Raw genomic sequence first — 23,448 nt, 5'->3', positions numbered from 1 at the left:
CCTTCCCCCGCAGTCTTCTGGGACACATCAAAGGTCCCATCACAGGACCATTCACAAAGCGCAGCGTGACTCATGCATGCATGGTAGTAAACAGGCTGTTCCATTCGTTAACCAACCAGCGTCACCCGTGGGCCTCAAAGCTTAACTATTTTGACTATGTTCTAAAGTGGTCCTTAAAGTAGAGCTCCAGCCAAGATGTGAAGCTCCACTTCTTTGCACCCTCCCACCTACACTGCCATATTTAGACTTTTATTGGGGGGAGAGGGAGCAGAAACCTGTTTTAAGAGGTACTTGCTCCCACTTCTGGCTCACATTGCTGTGGCGATGTGAGCCGGAAGTTCGGACCACCTCAATGCCCTGCAGTCTTTTGGGACACATTAAAGGTCCCATAATGGGACCGTTCACAAAGCACAGCGTGACTCGTACATGCACAGTAGGAAACAGGCTGTTCCATTCTGTAACTGACCAAGAGTCACCCGCGGGCGTCAAGGCTTAACTCTTTTGACTACGTGCAAAAAACAAACAAAGAAAAAACACTTCCTTGTTCTCAATGCTAGACTAAAGCTTATTAGTGCAATCAGATGTAATGTAGACGTTATCAAGATAAGCAGCCTTGACGAGTTTCACACCTGCAAAGCATTTAGTTATAAATTCTAATCACTTAACTTGACACGTGTCAAGACATTCTAATCTTGATACCTGTGTAATTTTTACATCTGTTTGTACTAATAAATATGGATTTAGAAGTTTTTAAACAAAACAGTTGATCAGCATCTCATTGCTAGCATGGTAAACAGTTTCTCTGCCGATAAACAGTCATGTGATCACAGTTTATACATGTGCTTCCTTTGCACTGCTTAACTCACAAAATGATGCTTTAATGAAACCCCCCAGTGAATTGAAAATCTTGTAGTTCAGAAATAACGTTATCTGCTCACCAATGCCAAAGGTCCATCCCGGGAGAAACCATTAAAACTCATAGTTGGCCACAGAATATCTTTATAATTGTACAGAAGGAAGGTCTGATTACCATCGGTGGTCAGGACAGCCTGAAATGTGTTCACCTAAAAGTACAGAAAATGATAATTGGAGACTAAACCTCTGAAAAAGTATTTTAGGTTCAGAAAACAACCATTAATGTAGCTTTAAAAAACCCATCACAGTAATATCCTCACCTTGTTTGTTGAAGAACCATAATAAGCAACTCTGTGCCATGTGGCTACAAACACCCACCGAGCTGTGAAATTCACGGAATGGAAGTAAGTTCTGATATCGGAGGTGGCCCGAGACAGAAGAGAGGGATCGGTGCTCTCACGATAATATATATCACCCGCTAATGCATTATTTACATCAGCCCAAAAGATAGCCAGGAACGGGTTTCCAAAAGCAACAGGAAGAGCTTGTGGTGTAAATTGACTGATTGATGATGCAAATGATAACAGACCATTATTATTTACCTGTGAAGGAGAAAATTGAGAAGAAAACTGTTTTAACCAGATGTACCAATGCAGAATTTTTGAGAAATTCTACCCATTTATCTAAAGTAGGAAATTGGTGTATAACCGGAAAACAATATTTCATTGGGTGAAGCCTAATTTTGAATTGATGGTTGTTTCAGGATTTAATATTTTAAATAAAGACATTTTGAATAAATGGTATACTTACATAGAGATAAGAGTAATTTCTCCCAAATAGTGGGATGTTCCTGGATGGAAATATTTTTGCAGATCCTCCATCATCTGTCTTTGGATTGATAATGTCAATTGCAGATCCATATGGGTAGAGCAGATCTGACCAAAAGAACAATCAGAACTTACTTCCCCATCCAAGAATATATCTACACTCTAACCATCAACCTAGAAGCTTAAATTTGTAAACATGATCCTCTAGCTTTAGCCTCCTGCATATCATGGAGAAAGTTGTACTTAAACTGTTGGAACAGCTGAAGTGTAGGATTCATTGAAAATTGTGTATCAGTAAGAAGATCTCAGGGACCCTCATACTTATTATAAATAACATCGAAGAGCAACTAAAGAGCAGAATCCATCATAGATCATGTTTTAGTAAGAAGATCTCAGGGTTCCTCACGCCTAAATTATACTACTTTGAATAGTTGCTTGTAAATCTTTGTTACCTGAAGACTGTATAAAAGGAGAAGTATAAGTTGTGTTGCGTGTGAATGGAGAGGTAATAGTTGTGGAGCGTGTGGTGTTGGGTCCAGACGTAGTTGTCAATGGAGTGCTCGTAGAATTTTCATTTGCTGTAGAATTATCTAGGAATAAAAAACATACCTAATTTATTTTATGCACAGCGGCCTTCTAACCCACCTACCCCATTCTGGTTTTGTGAAATAGGTAAGGAACAAGAAGAACACACAACATGTTCTCTGAGAATATTTTGCTAATTGACTCAGCCTTACAATGGCTATGTATCTTATTTGAACTCTTGAAGAAAATGTACAGTACATTCTTTTGTAAAGTAAATCAGCTTATTGATATTAATTCTATTAGTGTCATTTATACAGTAAATATACAAGCACAAAAACATACAATACTTTCACTTGAAATTAGTTACTTCAGATTTGGTCATATAATATAATTACAGTCATTTATTAACATGGGGATACACACAGTGGAACTTTACCTATATTTCCGTTAACATCTTCTGGATGTATTTTGTCCACTTTAAATGCCCAACGTCCGGTTACATTGACGTTGCTTGTAGATGATAAATTGGCGACTGAGAGTGTGAGGGATCCTGGAAGTGTGTAGTATCCGGTCTCAAAGCCGCTGTTCAGGCCAGCCTATGCAGTTCAAGAACATGTATAAAGGGTTGTCTATGCACAATACACTGTATACTGTAAGCTGTAAAAACTTTATTTACTGATACTCAAGTAGGACAAAAAGTCAATGTTTTACCCAGAAAAGCAACTTTGGTGATAAATGTTCCTTAAAGTGAAGTTCCAGACAAAATGTAAAGCTCCAATTGTTTGACCCCCTCCCCCCCTCCACTGCCACATTTGGAACTTTTTTTGGGGGTAGGGGAGCGAGTACCTGGTTTTGAGAGGTACTCACTCCCACGTTCGGCTCACATTACTGTGGTGATGTGAGCCGGAAGTTCGGACCCCTCCTTTCCCCGCAGTCTTCTGGGACACATCAAAGGTCCCATAACAGGACCATTCACAAAGCGCAGCGTGACTCATGCATGCATGGTAGTAAACAGGCTGTTCCATTCGTTAACCAACCAGCGTCACCCGTGGGCCTCAAAGCTTAACTATTTTGACTATGTTCTAAAGTGGCCCTTAAAGTAGAGCTCCAGCCAAGATGTGAAGCTCCACTTCTTTGCACCCTCCCACCTACACTGCCATATTTAGCCTTTTATTGGGGGGAGAGGGAGCAGTAACCTGTTTTAAGAGGTACTTGCTCCCACTTCTGGCTCACATTGCTGTGGCGATGTGAGCCGGAAGTTCGGACCACCTCAATGCCCTGCAGTCTTTTGGGACACATCAAAGGTCCCATAACGGGGCCATTTACAAAGCGCAGCGTGACTCGTACATGCACAATAGGAAACAGGCTATTCCATTCTGTAACTGACCAAGAGTCACCTGCGGGCCTCAAGGCTTAACTCTTTTGACTACATGCAAAAAACAAACAAAGAAAAAACACTTCCTTGTTCTCAATGCTAGACTAAAGCATATTAGTGCAATCAGATGTAATGTAGACGTGTATCAAGATAAGCAGCCTTGACGAGTTTCACACTTGCAAAGCATTTAGTTATAAATTCTAATCACTTAACTTGACACGTGTCAAGACATTCTAATCTTGATACCTGTGTAATTTTTACATCTGTTTGTACTAATACAGATGGATTTATACGTTTTTAAACAAAACAGTTGATCAGCATCTCATTGCTAGCATGGTAAACAGTTTCTCTGCCGATAAACAGTCATGTGATCACAGTTTATACATGTGCTTCCTTTGCAGTGCTTAACTCACAAAATTATCCTTTAATGAAATCCCCCAGTGAATTGAAAATCTTGTAGTTCAGGAATAAAGTTATCTGCTCACCAATGCTAAAGGTCCATCCCGGGAGAAACCATTAATATTAGGCCACTGAATATCTTTATAATTGTACAGAAGGAAGGTTTGATTGCCATCGGTGGTCAGGACAGCCTGAAATGTGTTCACCTGAAAAAGTCCAGAAAATGATAGTTAGAGACTAAACCTCTGAAACGGTTTTTAGGTTCAGAAAACTACCATTATTGCAGCTTTAAAAAACCCATCATGGTAATATCCTCACCTTGTTTGTTGAAGAACCATAATACGCAACTCTGTGCCATGTGGCTACAAACACCCACCGAGCTGTGAAATTCACGGAATGGAAGTAAGTTCTGACATCGGAGGTGGCCCGAGACAGAAGAGAGGGATCAGCGCTCTCACGATAATATATATCACCCGCTAATGCATTATTTACATCAGCCCAGAAGATAGCCAGGAACAGGTTTCCAAAAGCAACCGGAAGAGCTTGTGGTGTAAATTGACTGATTGATGATGCAAATGATAACAGACCATTATTATTCACCTGTAAAGGGGAAAATTGAGAAAAAAACTGTTTTAGCCAGATATGCCAATGCAGAATTTTTGAGAAATTCTACCTATTTATCTAAAGTAGGAAATGGGTGTATGACCGGAGAACAAAATTTCATTGGGTGAAGCCTAATTTTAAATTGATGGTTGTTTCAGGATGTAATACGTTAAAGAAAAAGATTTTGAATAAATGGTATACTTACATAGAGATAAGAGTAAGTTCTTCCAAATAGTGGGATGTTCCTGGATGGAAATATTTTTGGAGATCCTCCATCATCTATCTTTGGATTGATAATGTCAATTGCAGATCCATATGGGTAGAGCAGATCTGACCAAAAGAACAATCATAACTTACTTCCCCATCCAAGAATATATCTACACTCTAACCATCAACCTAGGAGCTTAAAATGTGTAAACATGATCCTCTATCTTTAGCCTCTCGCATATCATGGAGAAAGTTGTACTTAAACTGTTGGAACAGCTGAAGTGTAGGATTCATTGAAAATTGTGTATCAGTAAGAAGATCTCAGGGACCCTCATACTTATTATAAACAACACTGAAGAGCAACTAAAGAGCAGAATTCATCATAGATCATGTTTTAGTAAGAAGATCTCAGGGTTCCTCACACCTAGTTTATGATACTTTGAATGGAAGCTCATGAATCTTTGTTACCTGAAGACTGTATAAATGGAGAAGTATAAGTTGTGTTGCGTGTGAATGGAGAGGTGATAGTTGTGGAGCGTGTGGTGTTGGGTCCAGACGTGGTTGTCAATGGAGTGCTCGTAGAATTTTGATTTGCTGTAGAATTATCTAGGAAGAAAAAACATACCTAATTTATTTTATGCACAGCGGCCTTCTAACCCACCTACCCCATTCTGGTTTTGTGAAATAGGTAAGGAACAAGAAGAACACACAACATGTTCTCTGAGAATATTTTGCTGATAGACTGAGGCCTCGTACACACGGCCGAGGAACTCGACGTGCCAAACACATCGAGTTCCTCGGCCAGTTCAGCCCTGAAGCCGCCGAGGAGCTCGGCGGGATGAGAGCTCCCATAGAACAACGAGGAAATAGAGAACATGTTCTCTATTTCCTCGTCAAGCTCCTCGTCGGCTTCCTCGGCCGAAAGTGTACACACGACCAGTTTCCTCGGCAGAATTTAGCCAGAAACTCGGTCGGAAGCTGAATTCTGCCGAGGAAACTGGTCGTGTGTACGGGGCCTTAGTCTTACAATGGCTATGTATCTTATTTGAACTCTTGAAGAAAATATACAATACATTCTTTTGTAAAGTAAATCAGCTTATTGATAATAATTCGATTAGTGTCCTATATACAGTAAATATACAAGCACAAAAACATACAATACTTTCCCTTGAAACTAGTTTCCTCAGATTTGGTCATATAATATATTTACAGTGATTTATTAACATGGGGATAAACACAGTGGAACTTCACCTATATTTCCATTGACATCCTCTGGATGTAGTTTGTCCAATTTAAATGCCCAACGTCCGGTCACATTGACATTGCTTGTAGATGATAAATTGGCGACTGAGAGTGTGAGGGATCCTGGGAGTGTGTAGTATCCGGTCTCATAGCCGCTGTTCAGTCCAGCCTATGCAGTTCAAGAACATGTATAAAGGGTTGTCTATGCACACATTACACTGTAGGCTGTAAGCTGTAAAAATGTTATTTACTGACACTCAAGAAGGACACAATTTCCATGTTTTAACCAGAAAAGCAACTTTGGTGATTGATGGTTCCTAAAGTTATTCTAAGCATTCTTTTTTTTGTTTTACATAATAAGCATGTTATAATTACCTGCTCTGTGCAATGGTCTCCTGCCGCCCCAAGGCCTAACTAATTTGACAATGTGCAAAAAAAATAAAGAAATAGTACTTCCTTGTTGCTTCCCTGCTAGACTGAAGCTTTTACACATACAGTGCTTAGTCATAAGGTCTAATCACTTTGTGCTTGAAACGTGTCGAAACTTTCTAATCTTGATAGCTGTCTAATTTATGCATCTGTTTGTACTAATAAAGTTTGTTTTAGCAGTTTGTCAACAAAGCAATTGATCACCGTTTTATTGCAAACTTGGTTAACAGTTTCTCTGCTGATACTGTAATGTCATCACAATTTCTAAATGTGTTTCTTTTGCAGTGCTTAACTCATGAATTTATACTTTCTTGAAAGCCCCCAGTGACTAGAAATACTTGTAGTTCAGGAATAAAGTGATTTGCTCACCAATGTCAATGGTCCATCCTGGGAAAAATTATTCCAACTCATAGTTGGCCACTGAATATTTTCATAATTGTACAGAAGGAAGGTCTGATTGCCATCGGTGCTCAGCACAGCCTGAAATGTGTTCACCTGAAAGTACAGAAAGTTATAGTTGAAGATGAAAACTTCTAATTTTAAGGTCAGAAAAAAACAGCCATTGTTGCAGCTTAAAAAACCATCACGGTAATATCCTCACCTTGTTTGTTGAAGAACCAAAGTACGCAACTCTGTGCCATGTGGCTACAAACACCCACCGAGCTGTGAAATTCACGGCATGGAAGTAAGTTCTGATATCGGAGGTGGCCCGAGACAGAAGAGAGGGATCGGTGCTCTCACGATAATATATATCACCCGCTAATGCATTATTTACATCAGCCCAGAAGATAGCCAAGAACGGGTTTCCAAAAGCAACAGGAAGAGGTTGTGGTGTAAATTGACTGATTGGTGATGCAAATGATAACAGACCATTATTATTCACCTGTGAAGGAGAAAATTGAGAAGAAAACAGTTTTGACAAGATGTACCGATGTAGAATTTGTGAAGAATTGTACCTATTTATCTAAATTTGGAAATGGGTGTATGATTGGAGAGCAATATTTCATTGGTTGAAGCCTAATTTTGAATTGATGGTTGTTTCAGGATTTAATATGTTAAAGAAAGAGATTTTGAATAAATGGTATACTTACATAGAGATAAGAGTAATTTCTTCCAAATAGTGGGATGTTCCTGGATAGAAATATTGGTGGAGATCCTCCATCATCTATCTTTGGATTGATAATGTTAATTGCAGATCCATATGGGTAGAGCAGATCTGACCAAAAGAACAATCAGAACTTATTTCCCCATCCAAGAATATATCTACATTATAACCATCAACCTAGAAGCTTAAATGTGTAAACATGATCCTCTAGCTTCAGCCTCTTGCATACATGGAGAAAGTTGTACTGTAATCTGTTGGAACAGCTGAAGTGTAGGATCCATTGCAAGATGTGTATCAGTAAGAAGATCTCAGGGACCCTCATACTTATTATAAACAACTTTGAAGAGCAACTAAAGAGCAGAATTCATCATAAATCATGTTTTAGTAAGAAGATCTCAGGGTTCCTCACACCTAGATTATACTACTTTCAATCGTTGCTTGTAAATCTTTGTTACCTGAAGACTGTATAAAAGGAGAAGTATAAGTTGTGTTGCGTGTGAATGGAGAGGTGATAGTTGTGGAGGGTGTGGTATTGGGTCCAGACATAGTTGTCAATGGAGTGCTCGTAGAATTTTCATTTTCTGTAGAATTATCTAGGAAGAAAAAACATACCTAATTTATTTCACGCACAGCGGACTTCTAACCCACCTACCCCATTCTGGTTTTGTGAAATAGGTAAGGAACAAGAAGAACACACAACCTGTTCTCTGAGAATATTTTGCTGATAGACTTAGCCTTACAATGGCTATGTATCTCATTTGCACTCTTGAAGAAAATGTACAGTACATTCTTTTGTAAAGTAAATCAGCTTATTGATATTAATTATATTAGTGTTCTATATACAGTAAATATACGAGCACAAAAACATACAATACTTTCCCTTGAAATTCGTTACTACAGATTTGGTCAGATAATAATATTTACAGTGATTTATTAACATGGGGATAAACACAGTGGAACTTCACCTATATTTCCATTGACATCTTCTGGATGTAGTTTGTCCACTTTAAATGCCCAACGTCCGGTTACATTGACGTTGCTTGTAGATGATAAATTGGCGACTGAGATTGTGAGGGATCCTGGGAGTGTGTAGTATCCGGTCTCATAGCCGCTGTTCAGTCCAGCCTATGCAGTTCAAGAACATGTATAAAGGTTTTTCTATGCACACATTACACTGTAGGCTGTAAAAAATGTATTTACTGACACTCAAGAAGGACACAAATTCCATGTTTTAACCAGAAAAGCTTGGTGATTGAAGGTTCCCAAAGTTATTCTAAGCATAATTTTTTTTTTTTTACATTATAAGCATGTTATAATTACCTGCTCTGTGCAATGGTCTCCCGCCGCCCCAAGGCCTAACTAATTTGACAATGTGCAAAAAAAATAAAGAAAAAGTTCTTCCTTGTTGCTTCCCTGCTAGACTGAAGCTTTTACACATACAGTGCTTAGTCATAAGGTCTAATCACTTTGTGCTTGAAACGGGTCAAAACTTTCTAATCTTGATAGCTGTCTGATTTTTGCATCTGTTTGTACTAATAAAGTTTGTTTTAGCAGTTTGTCAACAAAGCAAGTGATCACCGTTTTATTGCAAACTTGGTTAAGAGTTTCTCCGCTGATACTGTAATGTCATCACAATTTCTAAATGTGTTTCTTTTGCAGTGCTTAACTCATGAAATGATACTTTCTTGAAAGCCCCCAGTGACTAGAAATACTTGTAGTTCAGGAATAAAGTGATTTGCTCACCAATGTCAATGGTCCATCCTGGGATAAATTATTCCAACTCATAGTTGGCCACTGAATATTTTCATAATTGTACAGAAGGAAGGTCTGATTGCCATCGGTGCTCAGCACAGCCTGAAATGTGTTCACCTGAAAGTACAGAAAGTTATAGTTAAAGATGAGAACTTCTAATTTTAAGGTCAGAAAAAAACAGCCATTGTTGCAGCTTAAAAAAACCATCACGCTAATATCCTCACCTTGTTTGTTGAAGAACCATAATAAGCAACGCGGTGCCATGTGGCTACAAACACCCACTGAGCTGTGAAATTCACGGCATGGAAGTAAGTTCTGATATCGGAGGTGGCTCGGGACAGAAGAGAGGGATCGGTGCTCTCACGATAATATATATCACCCGCTAATGCATTATTTACATCAGCCCAGAAGATAGCCAAGAACGGGTTTCCAAAAGCAACAGGAAGAGCTTGTGGTGTAAATTGACTGATTGATGATGCAAATGATAACAGACCATTATTATTCACCTGTGAAGGAGAAAATTGAGAAGAAAACAGTTTTGACAAGATGTACCGATGTAGAATTTGTGAAGAATTGTACCTATTTATCTAAATTTGGAAATGGGTGTATGATTGGAGAGCAATATTTCATTGGTTGAAGCCTAATTTTGAATTGATGGTTGTTTCAGGATTTAATATGTTAAAGAAAGAGATTTTGAATAAATGGTATACTTACATAGAGATAAGAGTAATTTCTTCCAAATAGTGGGATGTTCCTGGATGGAAATATTGGTGGAGATCCTCCATCATCTATCTTTGGATTGATAATGTCAATTGCAGATCCATATGGGTAGAGCAGATCTGACCAAAAGAACAATCAGAACTTATTTCCCCATCCAAGAATATATCTACATTATAACCATCAACCTAGAAGCTTAAATGTATAAACATGATCCTCTAGCTTCAGCCTCTTGCATACATGGAGAAAGTTGTACTTTAATCTGTTGGAACAGCTGAAGTGTAGGATCCATTGCAAGATGTGTATCAGTAAGAAGATCTCAGGGACCCTCATACTTATTATAAACAACTTTGAAGAGCAACTAAAGAGCAGAATTCATCATGGATCATGTTTTAGTAAGAAGATCTCAGGGTTCCTCACACCTAGATTATACTACTTTCAATCGTTGCTTGTAAATCTTTGTTACCTGAAGACTGTATAAAAGGAGAAGTATAAGTTGTGTTGCGTGTGAATGGAGAGGTAATAGTTGTGGAGGGTGTGGTATTGGGTCCAGACGTAGTTGTCAATGGAGTGCTCGTAGAATTTTCATTTTCTGTAGAATTATCTAGGAAGAAAAAACATACCTAATTTATTTTACGCACAGCGGACTTCTAACCCACCTACCCCATTCTGGTTTTGTGAAATAGGTAAGGAACAAGAAGAACACACAACCTGTTCTCTGAGAATATTTTGCTGATAGACTTAGCCTTACAATGGCTATGTATCTCATTTGCACTCTTGAAGAAAATGTACAGTACATTCTTTTGTAAAGTAAATCAGCTTATTGATATTAATTATATTAGTGTTCTATATACAGTAAATATACGAGCACAAAAACATACAATACTTTCCCTTGAAATTCGTTACTACAGATTTGGTCAGATAATAATATTTACAGTGATTTATTAACATGGGGATAAACACAGTGTAACTTCACCTATGTTTCCATTGACATCTTCTGGATGTAGTTTGTCCACTTTAAATGCCCAACGTCCGGTTACATTGACGTTGCTTGTAGATGATAAATTGGCGACTGAGAGTGTGAGGGATCCTGGGAGTGTGTAGTATCCGGTCTCATAGCCGCTGTTCAGTCCAGCCTATGCAGTTCAAGAACATGTATAAAGGTTTGTCTATGCACACATTACACTGTAGGCTGTAAGCTGTAAAAAATGTATTTACTGACACTCAAGAAAGACACAAATTCCATGTTTTAACCAGAAAAGCTTGGTGATTGAAGCTTCCTAAAGTTATTCTAAGCATTCTTTTTTTTTTTTTTTTACATTATAAGCATTTTATAATTACCTGCTCTGTGCAATGGTCTCCCGCCGCCCCAAGGCTTAACTAATTTGACAATGTGCAAAAAAAATAAAGAAATAGTACTTCCTTGTTTCCCTGCTAGACTGAAGCTTTTACACATACAGTGCTTAGTCATAAGGTCTAATCACTTTGTGCTTGAAACGTGTTGAAACTTTCTAATCTTGATAGCTGTCTAATTTTTGCATGTTTGTACTAATAAAGTTCGTTTTAGCAGTTTGTCAACAAAGCAATTGATCACCGTTTTATTGAAAACTTGGTTAACAGTTTCTCTGCTGATACTGTAATGTCGTCACAATTTCTAAATGCGTTTCTTTAGCAGTGCTTAACTCATGAAATGATACTTTCTTGAAAGCCCCCAGTGACTAGAAATACTTGTAGCTCAGGAATAAAGTGATTTGCTCACCAATGTCAATGGTCCATCCTGGGAGAAATTATTCCAACTCATAGTTGGCCACTGAATATTTTCATAATTGTACAGAAGGAAGGTCTGATTGCCATCGGTGCTCAGGACAGCCTGAAATGTGTTCACCTGAAAGTACAGAAATTTATAGTTAAAAAAACAGCCATTGTTGCAGCTTAAAAAACCCATCACGCTAATATCCTCACCTTGTTTGTTGAAGAACCAAAATACGCAACTCGGTGCCATGTGGCTACAAACACCCACCGAGCTGTGAAATTTACGGCATGGAAGTAAGTTCTGATATCGGAGGTGGCCCGGGACAGAAGAGAGGGATCGGTGCTCTCACGATAATATATATCACCCGCTACTCTATTATCTATATCAGCCCAGAAGATAGCCAGGAACGGGTTTCCAAAAGCAACAGGAAGAGCTTGTGGTACAAACTGACTGATTGATGATGCAAATGATAACAGACCATTATTATTCACCTGTGAAGGAGAAAATTGAGAAGAAAACAGTTTTGACAAGATATACCGATGTAGAATTTGTGAAGAATTGTACCTATGTATCTAAAGTAGGAAATGGGTGTATGACCGGAGAACAATATTTCATTGGTTGAAGCCTAATTTTGAATTGATGGTTGTTAAAGAAAGAGATTTTGAATAAATGGTATACTTACATAGAGATAAGAGTAATTTCTTCCAAATAGTGGGATGTTCCTGGATGGAAATATTTGTGGAGATCCTCCATCATCTATCTTTGGATTGATAATGTCAATTGCAGATCCATATGGGTAGAGCAGATCTGACCAAAAGAACAATCAGAACTTACTTCCCCATCCAAGAATATATCTACACTCACCATCAACCTAGAAGCTTAAATGTGCAACCATGATACTCTAGCCTCCCGCATAAATGGAGACTGTTGTACTTAATCTGTTGGAGCAGCTTTTGGAGATCCTCCATCATCTATCTTTGGATTGATAATGTCAATTGCAGATCCATATAGGTAGCTGACCAAAAGAACAATCATAACTTTCTTCCCCATCCAAGAAAATATCTAAGGCCGCGTACAGACGAGCGGACCTGTCCGATGAAAGCGGTCCGCGGACCGTTTCCATCGGACATGTCCGCTCGGAGATTTTGGTCTGATGGTTGTACACACCATCAGACCAAATTCCCCGCGGACAGAATACGTGGTGACGTGGAAGCGACGTGAAGGCGACGTGACGGCGACGATGTGGCGGCGACGTGCGCGAACCCGGAAGTTCAATGCTTCCACGCATGCGTCAAATCACTTTGACGCAATGCGCGGGTTCTCGGGCCAGCGGACATGTCCGATGAGTCATACTGACCATCGGACATGTCCGGCGGACATGGTTCCAGCGGACATGTTTCTTAGCATGCTAAGAAACATTAGTCCGCTGGAAACCTGTCTGATCGGCCAGAAAATTGTCCAGTCGGCCCTACACACGACCGAACATGTCCGCGGAAACTGGTCCGCGGAAACTTTGTTACTCCCCCTCTTTTCCTTTCCCTTTCACGTATTCTCTAATTGTATTCCATCTCTTACTCCTTGGTGGGGATGGGATGAGTGGCAGTGCTGGTGGGGAGTTAGGATAAGTGGAAGTGCTGATAGGGGTTGGTATGAGTGGCAGTGCTGGAGGGAGTTCTGATCAGCCAACTTAGGTGTTCTTAATCAAGGTCATCTGCTGGTCTGAAAACTGTAGTGGGCACTTTTTCTTTCAATGAATTTTTATTAGGTTTTAACAATAATAACTGAAAAATAAAACAGCGTCTTTCATGTCATAGAGTACAGTAGAGGTATACAACAACCGAATACAGATGTCAAGGGCAAATTTAAATTGTATGTTCACTGTGATCACATTCAATTACTGATCGTGAGAAGGGTGAAGGGTGTCGTCTCCCTCCGCAAGCACCCCAAAAGGAGAACACACTGTGACTTGCGAAGGGGACCACCCTCCTCCACCCCAATTGGGTGATCATGTGGCAGGATACATAGAAGAATGGGAAGGGAGGGGGAAACAGGACTATAACAGGAGTAATAAGGAGATTATAGGAGTACACTGTGGACACATTTCATTAATTGAGCATTTTCCAGGCTATCCACGGTTGCCACTTCTGAGTGAATTGATTTAGTTTGTTTGAGTGGGATGCTGTGATTCCTTCATAGTCAAAGTGTAATTTGGTTAGATCCAATACTTCTCGTAGGGTGGGAAGTTCTGGGTGTTTCCATCTTCTGGTGATATTAAGTTTAGCTGCTATCAAAATATGTGTCGTTATGTGTCTGGTGTGATACGGAAGTGAATCAATTTCAAGAGAAAGGAGTGCGAGGCTAGGAGAGGGTAATATGTGGTGTTTAGCGATTTGGGATATGAGTCAGAATGAGGACGACCATAAGTTTGTTAGTTTAGGGCACCGCCAGAAGTTATGTAACCACAGCTCAATGTTAACGTGATAAAGAACACAAATAGAAAATATAGTTTTTGCATGTTATCCTGCCTGTGTGCATGTACAGAGCCATAGAGCAGTGATGGTTTGGAAAATGAAACTAGAATCTCCCAGTACTGTGGTCATCAGGAAACAGACAACCAGGAAGTGTCCAGAACAGAGAAGAATTACAGCAACATCAAAGCAAAAACGAACAATGAGGACATGAAACCAGGACTGCAGTAAAGTAAAGGAAGCTATTTAGCTAAAAAAAAAAATTCCTTTAGTGACCCTTTAACAAAGATGTTTCTTACCTATGTTCATTGTAGGTGACCCAACATCTACCTGGTCAACTCTGAACACCCAACGTCCTGGAAAGTTGACATTACTTGTGTGAGTTATGTTGATTATGTCAGCAGTTAAAGATCCTGGGATTTCAAACTTCAGTTCAGTAAATCCACCACTACCTCCGGCCTAGAGAAAAATTATGTTCTGTTAATTTGTTTCTATACATTTATATATTGTATGGCTTATATGATCTTGATGGACATCCTATTCTGAAACCATGGGTGCTAAAATGGAGTTACATAGTTACCGTATTTATCGGCGTATACCGCAAACTTTTTTCCCCTTAAAATAAGGGGAAAATTGTGGGTGCGCGATATACGCCGATACCCGCTTCCCGCGCTCAGTTTGAATGCCTGTGCCGACATATACCGAATGCAGTACACTCATCTACATTCGGCCATGCTTGGCTTCGCTCGTGCTCAAGCATAAACGTCACAGAGCGTGAGCATGAGCGAAGCCGAGCCTGTCCAAATGTAGCCGAGTGTACTGCACTCGGTATATGTCGGCGCAGGCATTCAAATTGAGCGCGGGAAGCGGCGATTCGTCGGGGCGACAGCACAGGAGAAGCCGGGAGGACACCACTGAAGTCGCCAAAGGACGCCGGACCTGGCGAGGCCGCCGATGGACGCCGCGCAAGACACCAAAACTGTAAGTACTAAAATGTTTTTTTTTACAGGAATTGCGGGTCCACATTAGGGGTGCGCGCTATACGCCGGAGCGCGCAATACCCCGATAAATACGGTACATAGTTACATCAGGGGTCTCCAAACTTTTCAAACAAAGGGCCACTTTATTGCCCTTCAGACTTTAGGAGGGCCGGATTGGGAGAGTGACTTCCGGGTATCGTGGCTCCGGCGCTGTGACTGTCACTCCGGGAGAGATCGTGGCGACGGAGGAGGGGAACGCTGCGAGGACCGCTGAGTGCGGGAGCCGCCAGTCACGGCACGATTGCCGTTAGGAATGGAAAGCTCAGTGCGCATGCGTCGTAGACATTGGTGCCTGTCTTTTTTTTAGAAAATATCTCCTAAACCGTGTAGGTTTAGGAGATATTTCTTGCACCTACAGGTAAGACTTAATCTAGGTTTACATGTAGGTAAAAGTGGTCTGTAAGAGTTTACAACCACTTTAAGTATCCATAACCATGATTGTTCTCAACCCTTTAATCTAGTTATAATGCTTTATACAAGTTACTTTATAGAGTTTCATTGAAGGCCATGGACATCATCAAACTAGTGCAGGGCCTTTAAAGCAGAGTTCCGGCCACAATTTCACTTTTTAAATATAAATACCCCTGTAATACACAAGCTTAATGTATTCTAGTAAAGTTAGTCTGTACACTAAGGTCCGTTTTGTTAGGTTGTTACAGCATTTAGACACTTTATAAAATAGAAATTGACTGGGGCCATCTTAAGTGTGGGCATCATGAAGCCAGACTGTATGACTTCCTGGATTTCAGCCTTTCAGATCTCGCACATGCTCAGTGCTGCACAAGCAGTGTCAGATCAGGTTTCAGCACCTGTGCTGTCCAAGTCACATGATTCTTTGAGACTGGGGAGTGCACAGACTCCTGGAAAGTTACACCCACTACATTCCCAGGAGTCTGTGCGGTGTAGGTTAGGAAGCATTAAGCACCTAGGTGCAGGAAGTGGGAAGATTAACTATTCTGCCTAGCAACAACACTTTGAAGGCATCTAAAAAAAAAAAAAAATTTCGTAAAGGACTAATGACATTTTTTTAAAACTACTGATGTAATGTTATATTTATGGGTGGAACTCCACTTTAAGGCCCAAGCTCTGTGCAGAGTATTATAGAATAGAGTAGTATAGTAGAGTAGTATAGAATTATCAATGGGAGTACTCATGGGGTAAGGGGGTTGCAGCTAATACAGCCAATAATATAAAAGTAAGTAAATGAATGATGTGAAAAATGCCTACCAGAGCAGAAGGACCTTCATTTTCTTTGCCTGTTGGCCACTGAATATCACCATAATTAAACATGACGAATGTTGAGTTCATATCTGTGCTCAGAACAGTTTGAAATGTGTTTGTCTAAAAATGGAGAAAAAAAAAATGGTGGACGTCTTTACTGATTTGTTAGCTAGCGGTTAGTTATTAGAGAAGGAGTATCAGTTGTTAGTGGGTAGGCTGTAGAGAAGGAGAAATAGTAATAAATAGGTACTGAGTAGGTAGCTGGAGGAGGAGTAGTAGCAGCTAGTTAGCAGGTAGTCAATAGATGATAGATTAGTAGTAGTTAGTGAACAGTGAGTAAGTTGAGGATTAGTTTCATTCATAGTAGATTCGCTGGTAGTGATGGAAGAGGAGGAGCAGCATTAGTTTGTATGTATTAAATTAGAAGAAGTAATATTTAGTGGGTACAGAGTGGGTAGTTGAGGACAGAAAGGTGGATAAGTAGTTGTTAGTTAGCAGATAGTTAATAGATTGTAGATTCTGAATTAAAGGGGTTGTAAAGGATTTTTTTTTCTCTAAACAGCTTCCTTTACCTTAGTGCAGTCCTCCTTCACTTACCTCGTCCTTCCATTTTGCTTTTAAATGTCCTTATTTCTTCTGAGAAATCCTCACTTCCTGTTCTTCTGTCTGTAACTACACACCGTAATGCGAGGCTTTCTCCCTGGTGTGGAGAAAGCCTCTTGAGGGGGGAGGGGGCGAGCAGGCAAGTCAGGACACTCTCTACTTTGCAGATAGAGAAAGTAGATGTGTGTTAGTGGGCGTCCTGACACTCCTGCTCGCCCCCTCCCCCCTCAAGAGGCTTTTTCTCCACACCAGGGAGAAAGCCTCGCATTACTGTGTGGAGTTACAGACAGAAGAACAGGAAGTGAGGATTTCTCAGAAGAAATAAGGACATTTAAAAGCAAAATGGAAGGATGAGGTAAGTGAAGGAGGACTGCACTAAGGTAAAGGAAGCTATTTAGGAAAACATTTTTTTTACCTTTACAACCCCTTTAAAGTGGAGGTTCACCCTAAAAAAAAAATTCTAACATTACATCCAGCATACTAAGGACATGTAAAGTATGCTGGTATTTTTTTTTTCTCCGTACATACCGTTATATTGTTATTTTTGCCCAGGCTTCCGGGTTCCGATTCCCGCGGGACTGGGCGTTCCTATTGAAAGCTTAGCTGATTGACGTCTGGTGAAAATCTTCCCATGGCGCATAAAGCGCGTCACCAGTTTTCCGTAAATAGCCGACATGCGAGTCGGCGCTATACGGCGCCTGCGCCCGCCGTGTAGAGCTGACTGCGCAGGTGCCATATAGAGCCGACTCGTAGGTCGGCTATTTACGGAAAACTGGTGACGCTCCTTATGCGCCATGGGAAGTTTTTCACCAGACGTCAATCATCTAACCTCTCAATAGGAACGCCCAGTCCCGCGGGAATCTGAACCCAGAAGCCTAGGCGAAAATAACAATTAAACAGTATGTACGGAGAAAAAAAAAAATACCAGCATACTTTACATGTTGTTAGTATGCTGGATGTAATGTTAGATTTTTTTTTTAGGGTGAACCCCCGCTTTAAGTTGCCACAGTAGTTCACTTTCCCAATACCAATATAATACACACCTTGTTTGTTCGGGAATCGTTATATGCAACCTTGTCCCATGTTGCCACAAGAACCCATTTTGGCGAAAAGGTAAAATCTGGGAAATAGCTGGAAATGTCATTTCTTGTCAAATTAAGAAGCCCCGAATCATTGCTGAGACGGTAATATACCTCCCCCGATATTTCGTTATTCATATCAGCCCAAAACGGAGCTAAGAATGGCCCCACCGTGGCAATGGGCAAATGCAGCACGCTGCTATTCCCAAGCTCTACATCAAATGACAAAAGACCATTGTTGTTCACCTGTGATAGGAAAAAACTTGGGTTAATATTTTCCTTACAGTGTCACATGATATAATCACATATAGAATTTGATATTTTTTTTTTGGTGGTTCGGTTTTCCAAAAAGCTCAGGCTGCCTTTGTCTTATACAGTATCTGCTACTGCAAATTATAAGACCTATCCAACTATAGCGGAAAGCTATAAGGGGGGGTTTATGTATTTTCTTTCTTTATTTATTTGGCTGGATTTAAAAATAATTGGTAATACAAATTTGGTGTTCAAATAAATATAAAGTATTGAATATGAATATGTTCCTACTTTCTGCCAGCAGGTGGAGGGCAAGCCAAAAATCCTTATAGACATTTAGGCCCGGATTCACGTAGGGCGGCTTTACGTTGTGCAGGCGTAGCGTATCGTATTTATGCTACGCCGCCGCAAGTTAGAGAGGCAAGTGCTGTATTCACAAAGCACTTGCCTCCTAAGTTACGGCGGCGTATCGTAAATGTGCCGGCGTAAGCGCGCCTAATTCAAATTGTGAAGAGGTGGGCGTGTTTTATGCTAATAACTCGTGACCCGACGTGATTGACGTTTTTGAACGAACGGCAGGAGACTTACGCCGCTCGTATCTTAGCCTAATTTAAGCGTATTTGGTTTCCAGAATATGCTTAAAGATACGACGGCGCAGATTCTGATTTACGACGGCGTATCTACTGATACGCCGACGTAAATCTTTGTGAATCTGGCCCTTAAAGTGGATGTAAAGCCACTCTCATCCTTTCTAAACTCACTGTTATAAGCAATAACAGTGTAAAAAAAAAGTCCCTCCTCTCTCGTAATGATGTTTTCCCCTTCCAGAAAACCGTCTTTGAGCTTAGGTGCCAAGAATCGCCGGGATCTCTGGGTACCATATATTTGATATACTCTTCTCTTAACTCAAGCAGGACTCCATCCTCGCTGTCTTATGTCCTCCACTGGGAGCGGGACTTATCTCATATCGATCTAGCGGACTGGAGCAAAGCCTGGTCTAATACTGCAAAATGTTCCTTTAATATGGTTACCCTAGAGGCAGCCTATAAGGTGCTCCTCCGTTGGTACTGGGTCCCTTCAAAGGTCAATGGTCAGCTAGGGTTAGGGTTAGGGTTAGGGTTGGGTTTAGGGTTCGGGTAGGGTTAGGGTTAGGGTAGGGTTAGGGTTAGAGTTAGGGTTTCCCATTGAAGAATATGGCTAGGACTCAGGAATTGGAACAGGGACCTCCCCAGAGGTCAAAGGTCACAGGGCGTGGCTGACCCAGCCCCACCAAAGTGTACCGCCTACCCCAACTCAGTCGGGGAATGAACAAGTCAGGGAATGAACAAGTCGGGGAAAGCGTCTTGCCACAATGAACCCATCCTGCAGCGATAGATGTTTCAGGGGCTGTGGTCAGCGTGGAGATGAACTTCATATTTGGTGGACCTGCCCCCGTTTGGTGGGATTCTGGTCAAGGGTGTTTGGTCTTCTGTCCACTCTCTTCCATATATCCCCCCGCAGAGATGGCAAATGGGCCTTACTCCACTGCCCAATCCCGGGCCTCTTTTCTTATCAACAAAAGTTGGCCACTTATTTGTTTATTGCTGCAAAGCGTGCAATAGCAAGGGCCTGGAAGAAGCCGGCTGTTTCGTTTGCGGCAGTGAAGAGCAATTTAACGACTCCTATGATTAATGAGAAGATATCCAGTATTCTTCATGAGTCCCACGCCAAGTTCCTCAATGTTTGGGGCCCATGGTGGTCCTATGCTCTTCCCACTCTGCATCCGATCAGTTTGGGCCTCGCCAATTGACCCTCTCTTCCATCCAGACCTGGGGGTACCCTACCCTTCCCTTGTCTTTCTCCCATCCAACCTTTCTGCTCACTACCCCCTTTCTTCCTTTATTGTTCCTTCTTTCTCTCTCTCTTTCTCTTTCTGTTTTTTTATTATTTGTATGCCTTTTCATTTGTGTTTTGTTCGTATATCCTTGAATTTAGTCCTGTTTTTCAAACGTTTGTGGATTTTTCCACGATTTAATTTCTGAGCAACCAAGCTCAATTGCTCTATGTGGACCCCCGGTCTTGGCCGGAGGTTTGTTGATGTTCGACATTTCCCATAAACATTTGTGTTTACTGTGCATTATTAACCACTTAAGGACCGCCTCCTGCACATATACGTCGGCAGAATGGCACGGCTGGGCACAAGCATGTACAGGTACGTCCTCTTTAAGTGCCCAGTCGTGGGTCGCGGGCGGGCGCCCGCGGTGCGCTCCCGCGACCCGGTCCGAAGCTCCGTGACCACGGGGCCCGCGGACCCGATCGCCGCTGGAGTCCCGCGATCGGTCCCCGGAGCTGAAGAACGGGGAGAGCTGTGTGTAAACACAGCTTCCCCGTTCTTCACTGTGGCGCTGTCATTGATCTTGTGTTCCCTTATATAGGGAACCAAAATCAATGATGTCACACCTACAGCCACCCCCCCCTACAGTTGAAAACACAGATGAGGTCACACATAACCCCATCAGCGCCCCCTAGTGGTTAACTCCCAAACTGCAATTGTCATTTTCACAGTAAACAATGCATTTTAAATTCATTTTTTGATGTGAAAATGACAATGATCTCAAAAATGTGTCAAAATTGTCCGATGTGTCCGCCATAATGTCGCAGTCATGAAAAAAAACGCTGATCGCCGCCATTAGTAGTAAAAAAAATAAATCATAAAAATGCAATAAAACGATCCCGTATTTTGTAAACGCTATACATTTTGCGCAAACCAACCGATAAACGCTTATTGCGATTTTTTTTTACCAAAAATAGGTCGAAGAATACATATCGGCCTAAACTGAGGAAAAAAAATGTTTTTTATTTATTTTTGGGGGGATATTTATTATAGCAAAAAGTAAAAAATATTGATTTTTTTTCAAAATGTACGCTCTATTTTTGTTTATAGCGCAAAAAATAAAAACCGCACAGGTGATCAAATACCACAAAAAGAAAGCTCTATTTGTGGGGAAAAAGGACGCCAATTTTGTTTGGGAGCCACGTCGCACGACCGCGCAATTGTCAGTTAAAGCGACGCAGTGCCGAATCGCAAAAAGGGGCCAGGTCCTTTACCTGCATAATGAACTGGGGCTTAAGTGGTTAAAGGGGAGTTCCACCCACAATTTCACTTTTTAAATATAAATACCCCTGTAATACACAAGCTTAATGTATTCTAGTAAAGTTAGTCTGTAAACTAAGGTCAGTTTTGTTAGGTTGTTACAGCATTTAGATAGTTTATAATCTAGAAATAGACCGTGGCCATCTTAAGCGTGGGCATCATGAAGCCAGACTGTATGACTTCCTGGATTTCAGCTTTGCATATCTCGCACATGCTCAGTGCACAAGCAATGTAATAGGTTTCAGTCAGGTTTGCAAGGACTACTAGGAAACATGATGCCTATCCCAGAAACCCTTGCAAATAGCCTAGGCAAATAAGGAGGAGGAAGTAATGAAGGACTACAAAATAAAGGTATTTACAAGCAGCAAATTAAATAAAAATTGTCCATTCTGAACACTATGAGATTAGAGCATACAGCACAGACAAACATAAACAAATGTGTGGAACTCCACTTTAAGAAGGCGCTGTGCTGAATAGCAAAAAAATGGTCTGTTAATGACAGAGTTAAAATCTTCTGGAGGTCAAGTGGTTAAAGGCATACCTCAGTGTTGGAATGAAGAAACCCTTTTAGGCATGCACAGGAGTTACATAAAAGATGTTGGCGCCGGCAAGGGAGTGACGGGAGGTGATTATATCTGTGCTTTAAGTTTACAAAATAAAATCTGATGACAAAACAGTAAATTTATTTGCAGCAGACAGCACAGGTTGTCAACAGTGAGTTATGTTATGTTGTCATTGGTGTGCACAGCCTATTACATTAGGGTGTGCACCCCAAAGCTCAAACACACACTACCGATCACTCACTATGTTCAATCAGAAAGGGAAGGGGCTGATAAATACATATTTACCTGCCCCTTCCCTCACTCATCCTAATGCCTCGTACACACGATTGTTTTTTTCGGGTCCGACGGGTTTTTCCGAAGGAATTCCGCTCAAGCTGTCTTGCATACACACGGTCACACCTAATTCCGACCGTCAAGAACGCGGGTGACGTACAACACTATGACGAGCCGAGAAAACTGAAGTTCAATGCTTCCGAGCATGCGTCGACTTGATTCTGAGCATGCGTGGTTTTTAGTCCGTCGGAATTGCATCCAGACGAACGGAAATTCTGATCGAAATTTTTTTTCATCGGGAAAAAAAGAGAACATGTTCTCTTTCTAAGTCCGTTGGAATTTCCAAAGTAAAAAGTCCAATGGGGCATACACATGGGGATCGGAATATCCGATGAAAAAATTCCATCAGACTTTTTCCATCGGAAATTCAGAGCGTGCGTACACGGCATAAAACATCTCCGCAGCAACAGCCGGCAGGAGAGGAGGGAAGCCGGAGGTGCTGCAGAGGGAAAGAGTGGCTAGCCAGGGCGGTAGGGGGGAATCTGTGCTGCACAGAATGATTAGGATGTGGCTCTGATGAAGAGGCTTTGAGCTTCGAAACGCGTCAGCCGGCGGTGACCCTTTTTAATTTCCTCCACGACCTGTTGGAGTGTGGTTCAAGGGCAATCTACTACAGCCTATGTCGATTAAGCCTATACTGTGATTCTTTCTACCACCATTGTGAGTAGATTTTTTATATATTTTATAACGGTAACACACTAGGCTGGTGCGCCTCTTTCTTTTCTTTTTTTGTTTGCCACTAGGATATCCCCATCCATGAAAGGCAGCAAGGCCGGTGGCACCGTTGTTGGTATTTTTTCCATGGATCATTGATTACTTGACAATCCACTCGTGCGCAGGAGAGTTTGTTTTCTGTGTTCTAAAATGATTCGGATGTGCCTGGGCACACCCGGCACACCCTGTGCACACAGCTATGTATGTTGTGAATGCAATCTATACCTTCCACTCAGTCTTGCACAGTTGTACC

General features: G+C 41.1%; 1 protein-coding gene across 1 annotated transcript in view; it reads right to left on the bottom strand.

The window, feature by feature from the left end:
* Positions 1-23,448, bottom strand: part of LOC120916156 — a 228,899-nt gene that overhangs the window by 56,476 nt on the left and 148,975 nt on the right. Inside the window, exons 31-52 of the mRNA XM_040326976.1 lie at positions 11,999-12,280; positions 11,796-11,921; positions 11,013-11,172; positions 10,503-10,640; positions 10,034-10,158; positions 9,544-9,825; positions 9,311-9,436; positions 8,533-8,692; positions 8,023-8,160; positions 7,554-7,678; positions 7,064-7,345; positions 6,832-6,957; positions 6,043-6,202; positions 5,260-5,397; positions 4,790-4,914; positions 4,300-4,581; positions 4,068-4,187; positions 2,644-2,803; positions 2,135-2,272; positions 1,666-1,790; positions 1,176-1,457; positions 939-1,064 (exon numbers count right to left, since the gene is read on the bottom strand). Coding sequence (XP_040182910.1) covers positions 939-1,064; positions 1,176-1,457; positions 1,666-1,790; positions 2,135-2,272; positions 2,644-2,803; positions 4,068-4,187; positions 4,300-4,581; positions 4,790-4,914; positions 5,260-5,397; positions 6,043-6,202; positions 6,832-6,957; positions 7,064-7,345; positions 7,554-7,678; positions 8,023-8,160; positions 8,533-8,692; positions 9,311-9,436; positions 9,544-9,825; positions 10,034-10,158; positions 10,503-10,640; positions 11,013-11,172; positions 11,796-11,921; positions 11,999-12,280 — 3,726 coding nt within the window. The remainder of the gene's footprint in view (positions 1-938; positions 1,065-1,175; positions 1,458-1,665; positions 1,791-2,134; positions 2,273-2,643; positions 2,804-4,067; positions 4,188-4,299; positions 4,582-4,789; positions 4,915-5,259; positions 5,398-6,042; positions 6,203-6,831; positions 6,958-7,063; positions 7,346-7,553; positions 7,679-8,022; positions 8,161-8,532; positions 8,693-9,310; positions 9,437-9,543; positions 9,826-10,033; positions 10,159-10,502; positions 10,641-11,012; positions 11,173-11,795; positions 11,922-11,998; positions 12,281-23,448) is intronic.

The sequence above is a fragment of the Rana temporaria genome, chromosome 10 (genome assembly GCF_905171775.1).
Source record: "Rana temporaria chromosome 10, aRanTem1.1, whole genome shotgun sequence".
NCBI lineage: Eukaryota > Metazoa > Chordata > Amphibia > Anura > Ranidae > Rana > Rana temporaria.
Note: the sequence above shows the minus strand (reverse complement) of the source record. Positions and strands in the feature narration are given on the sequence as shown.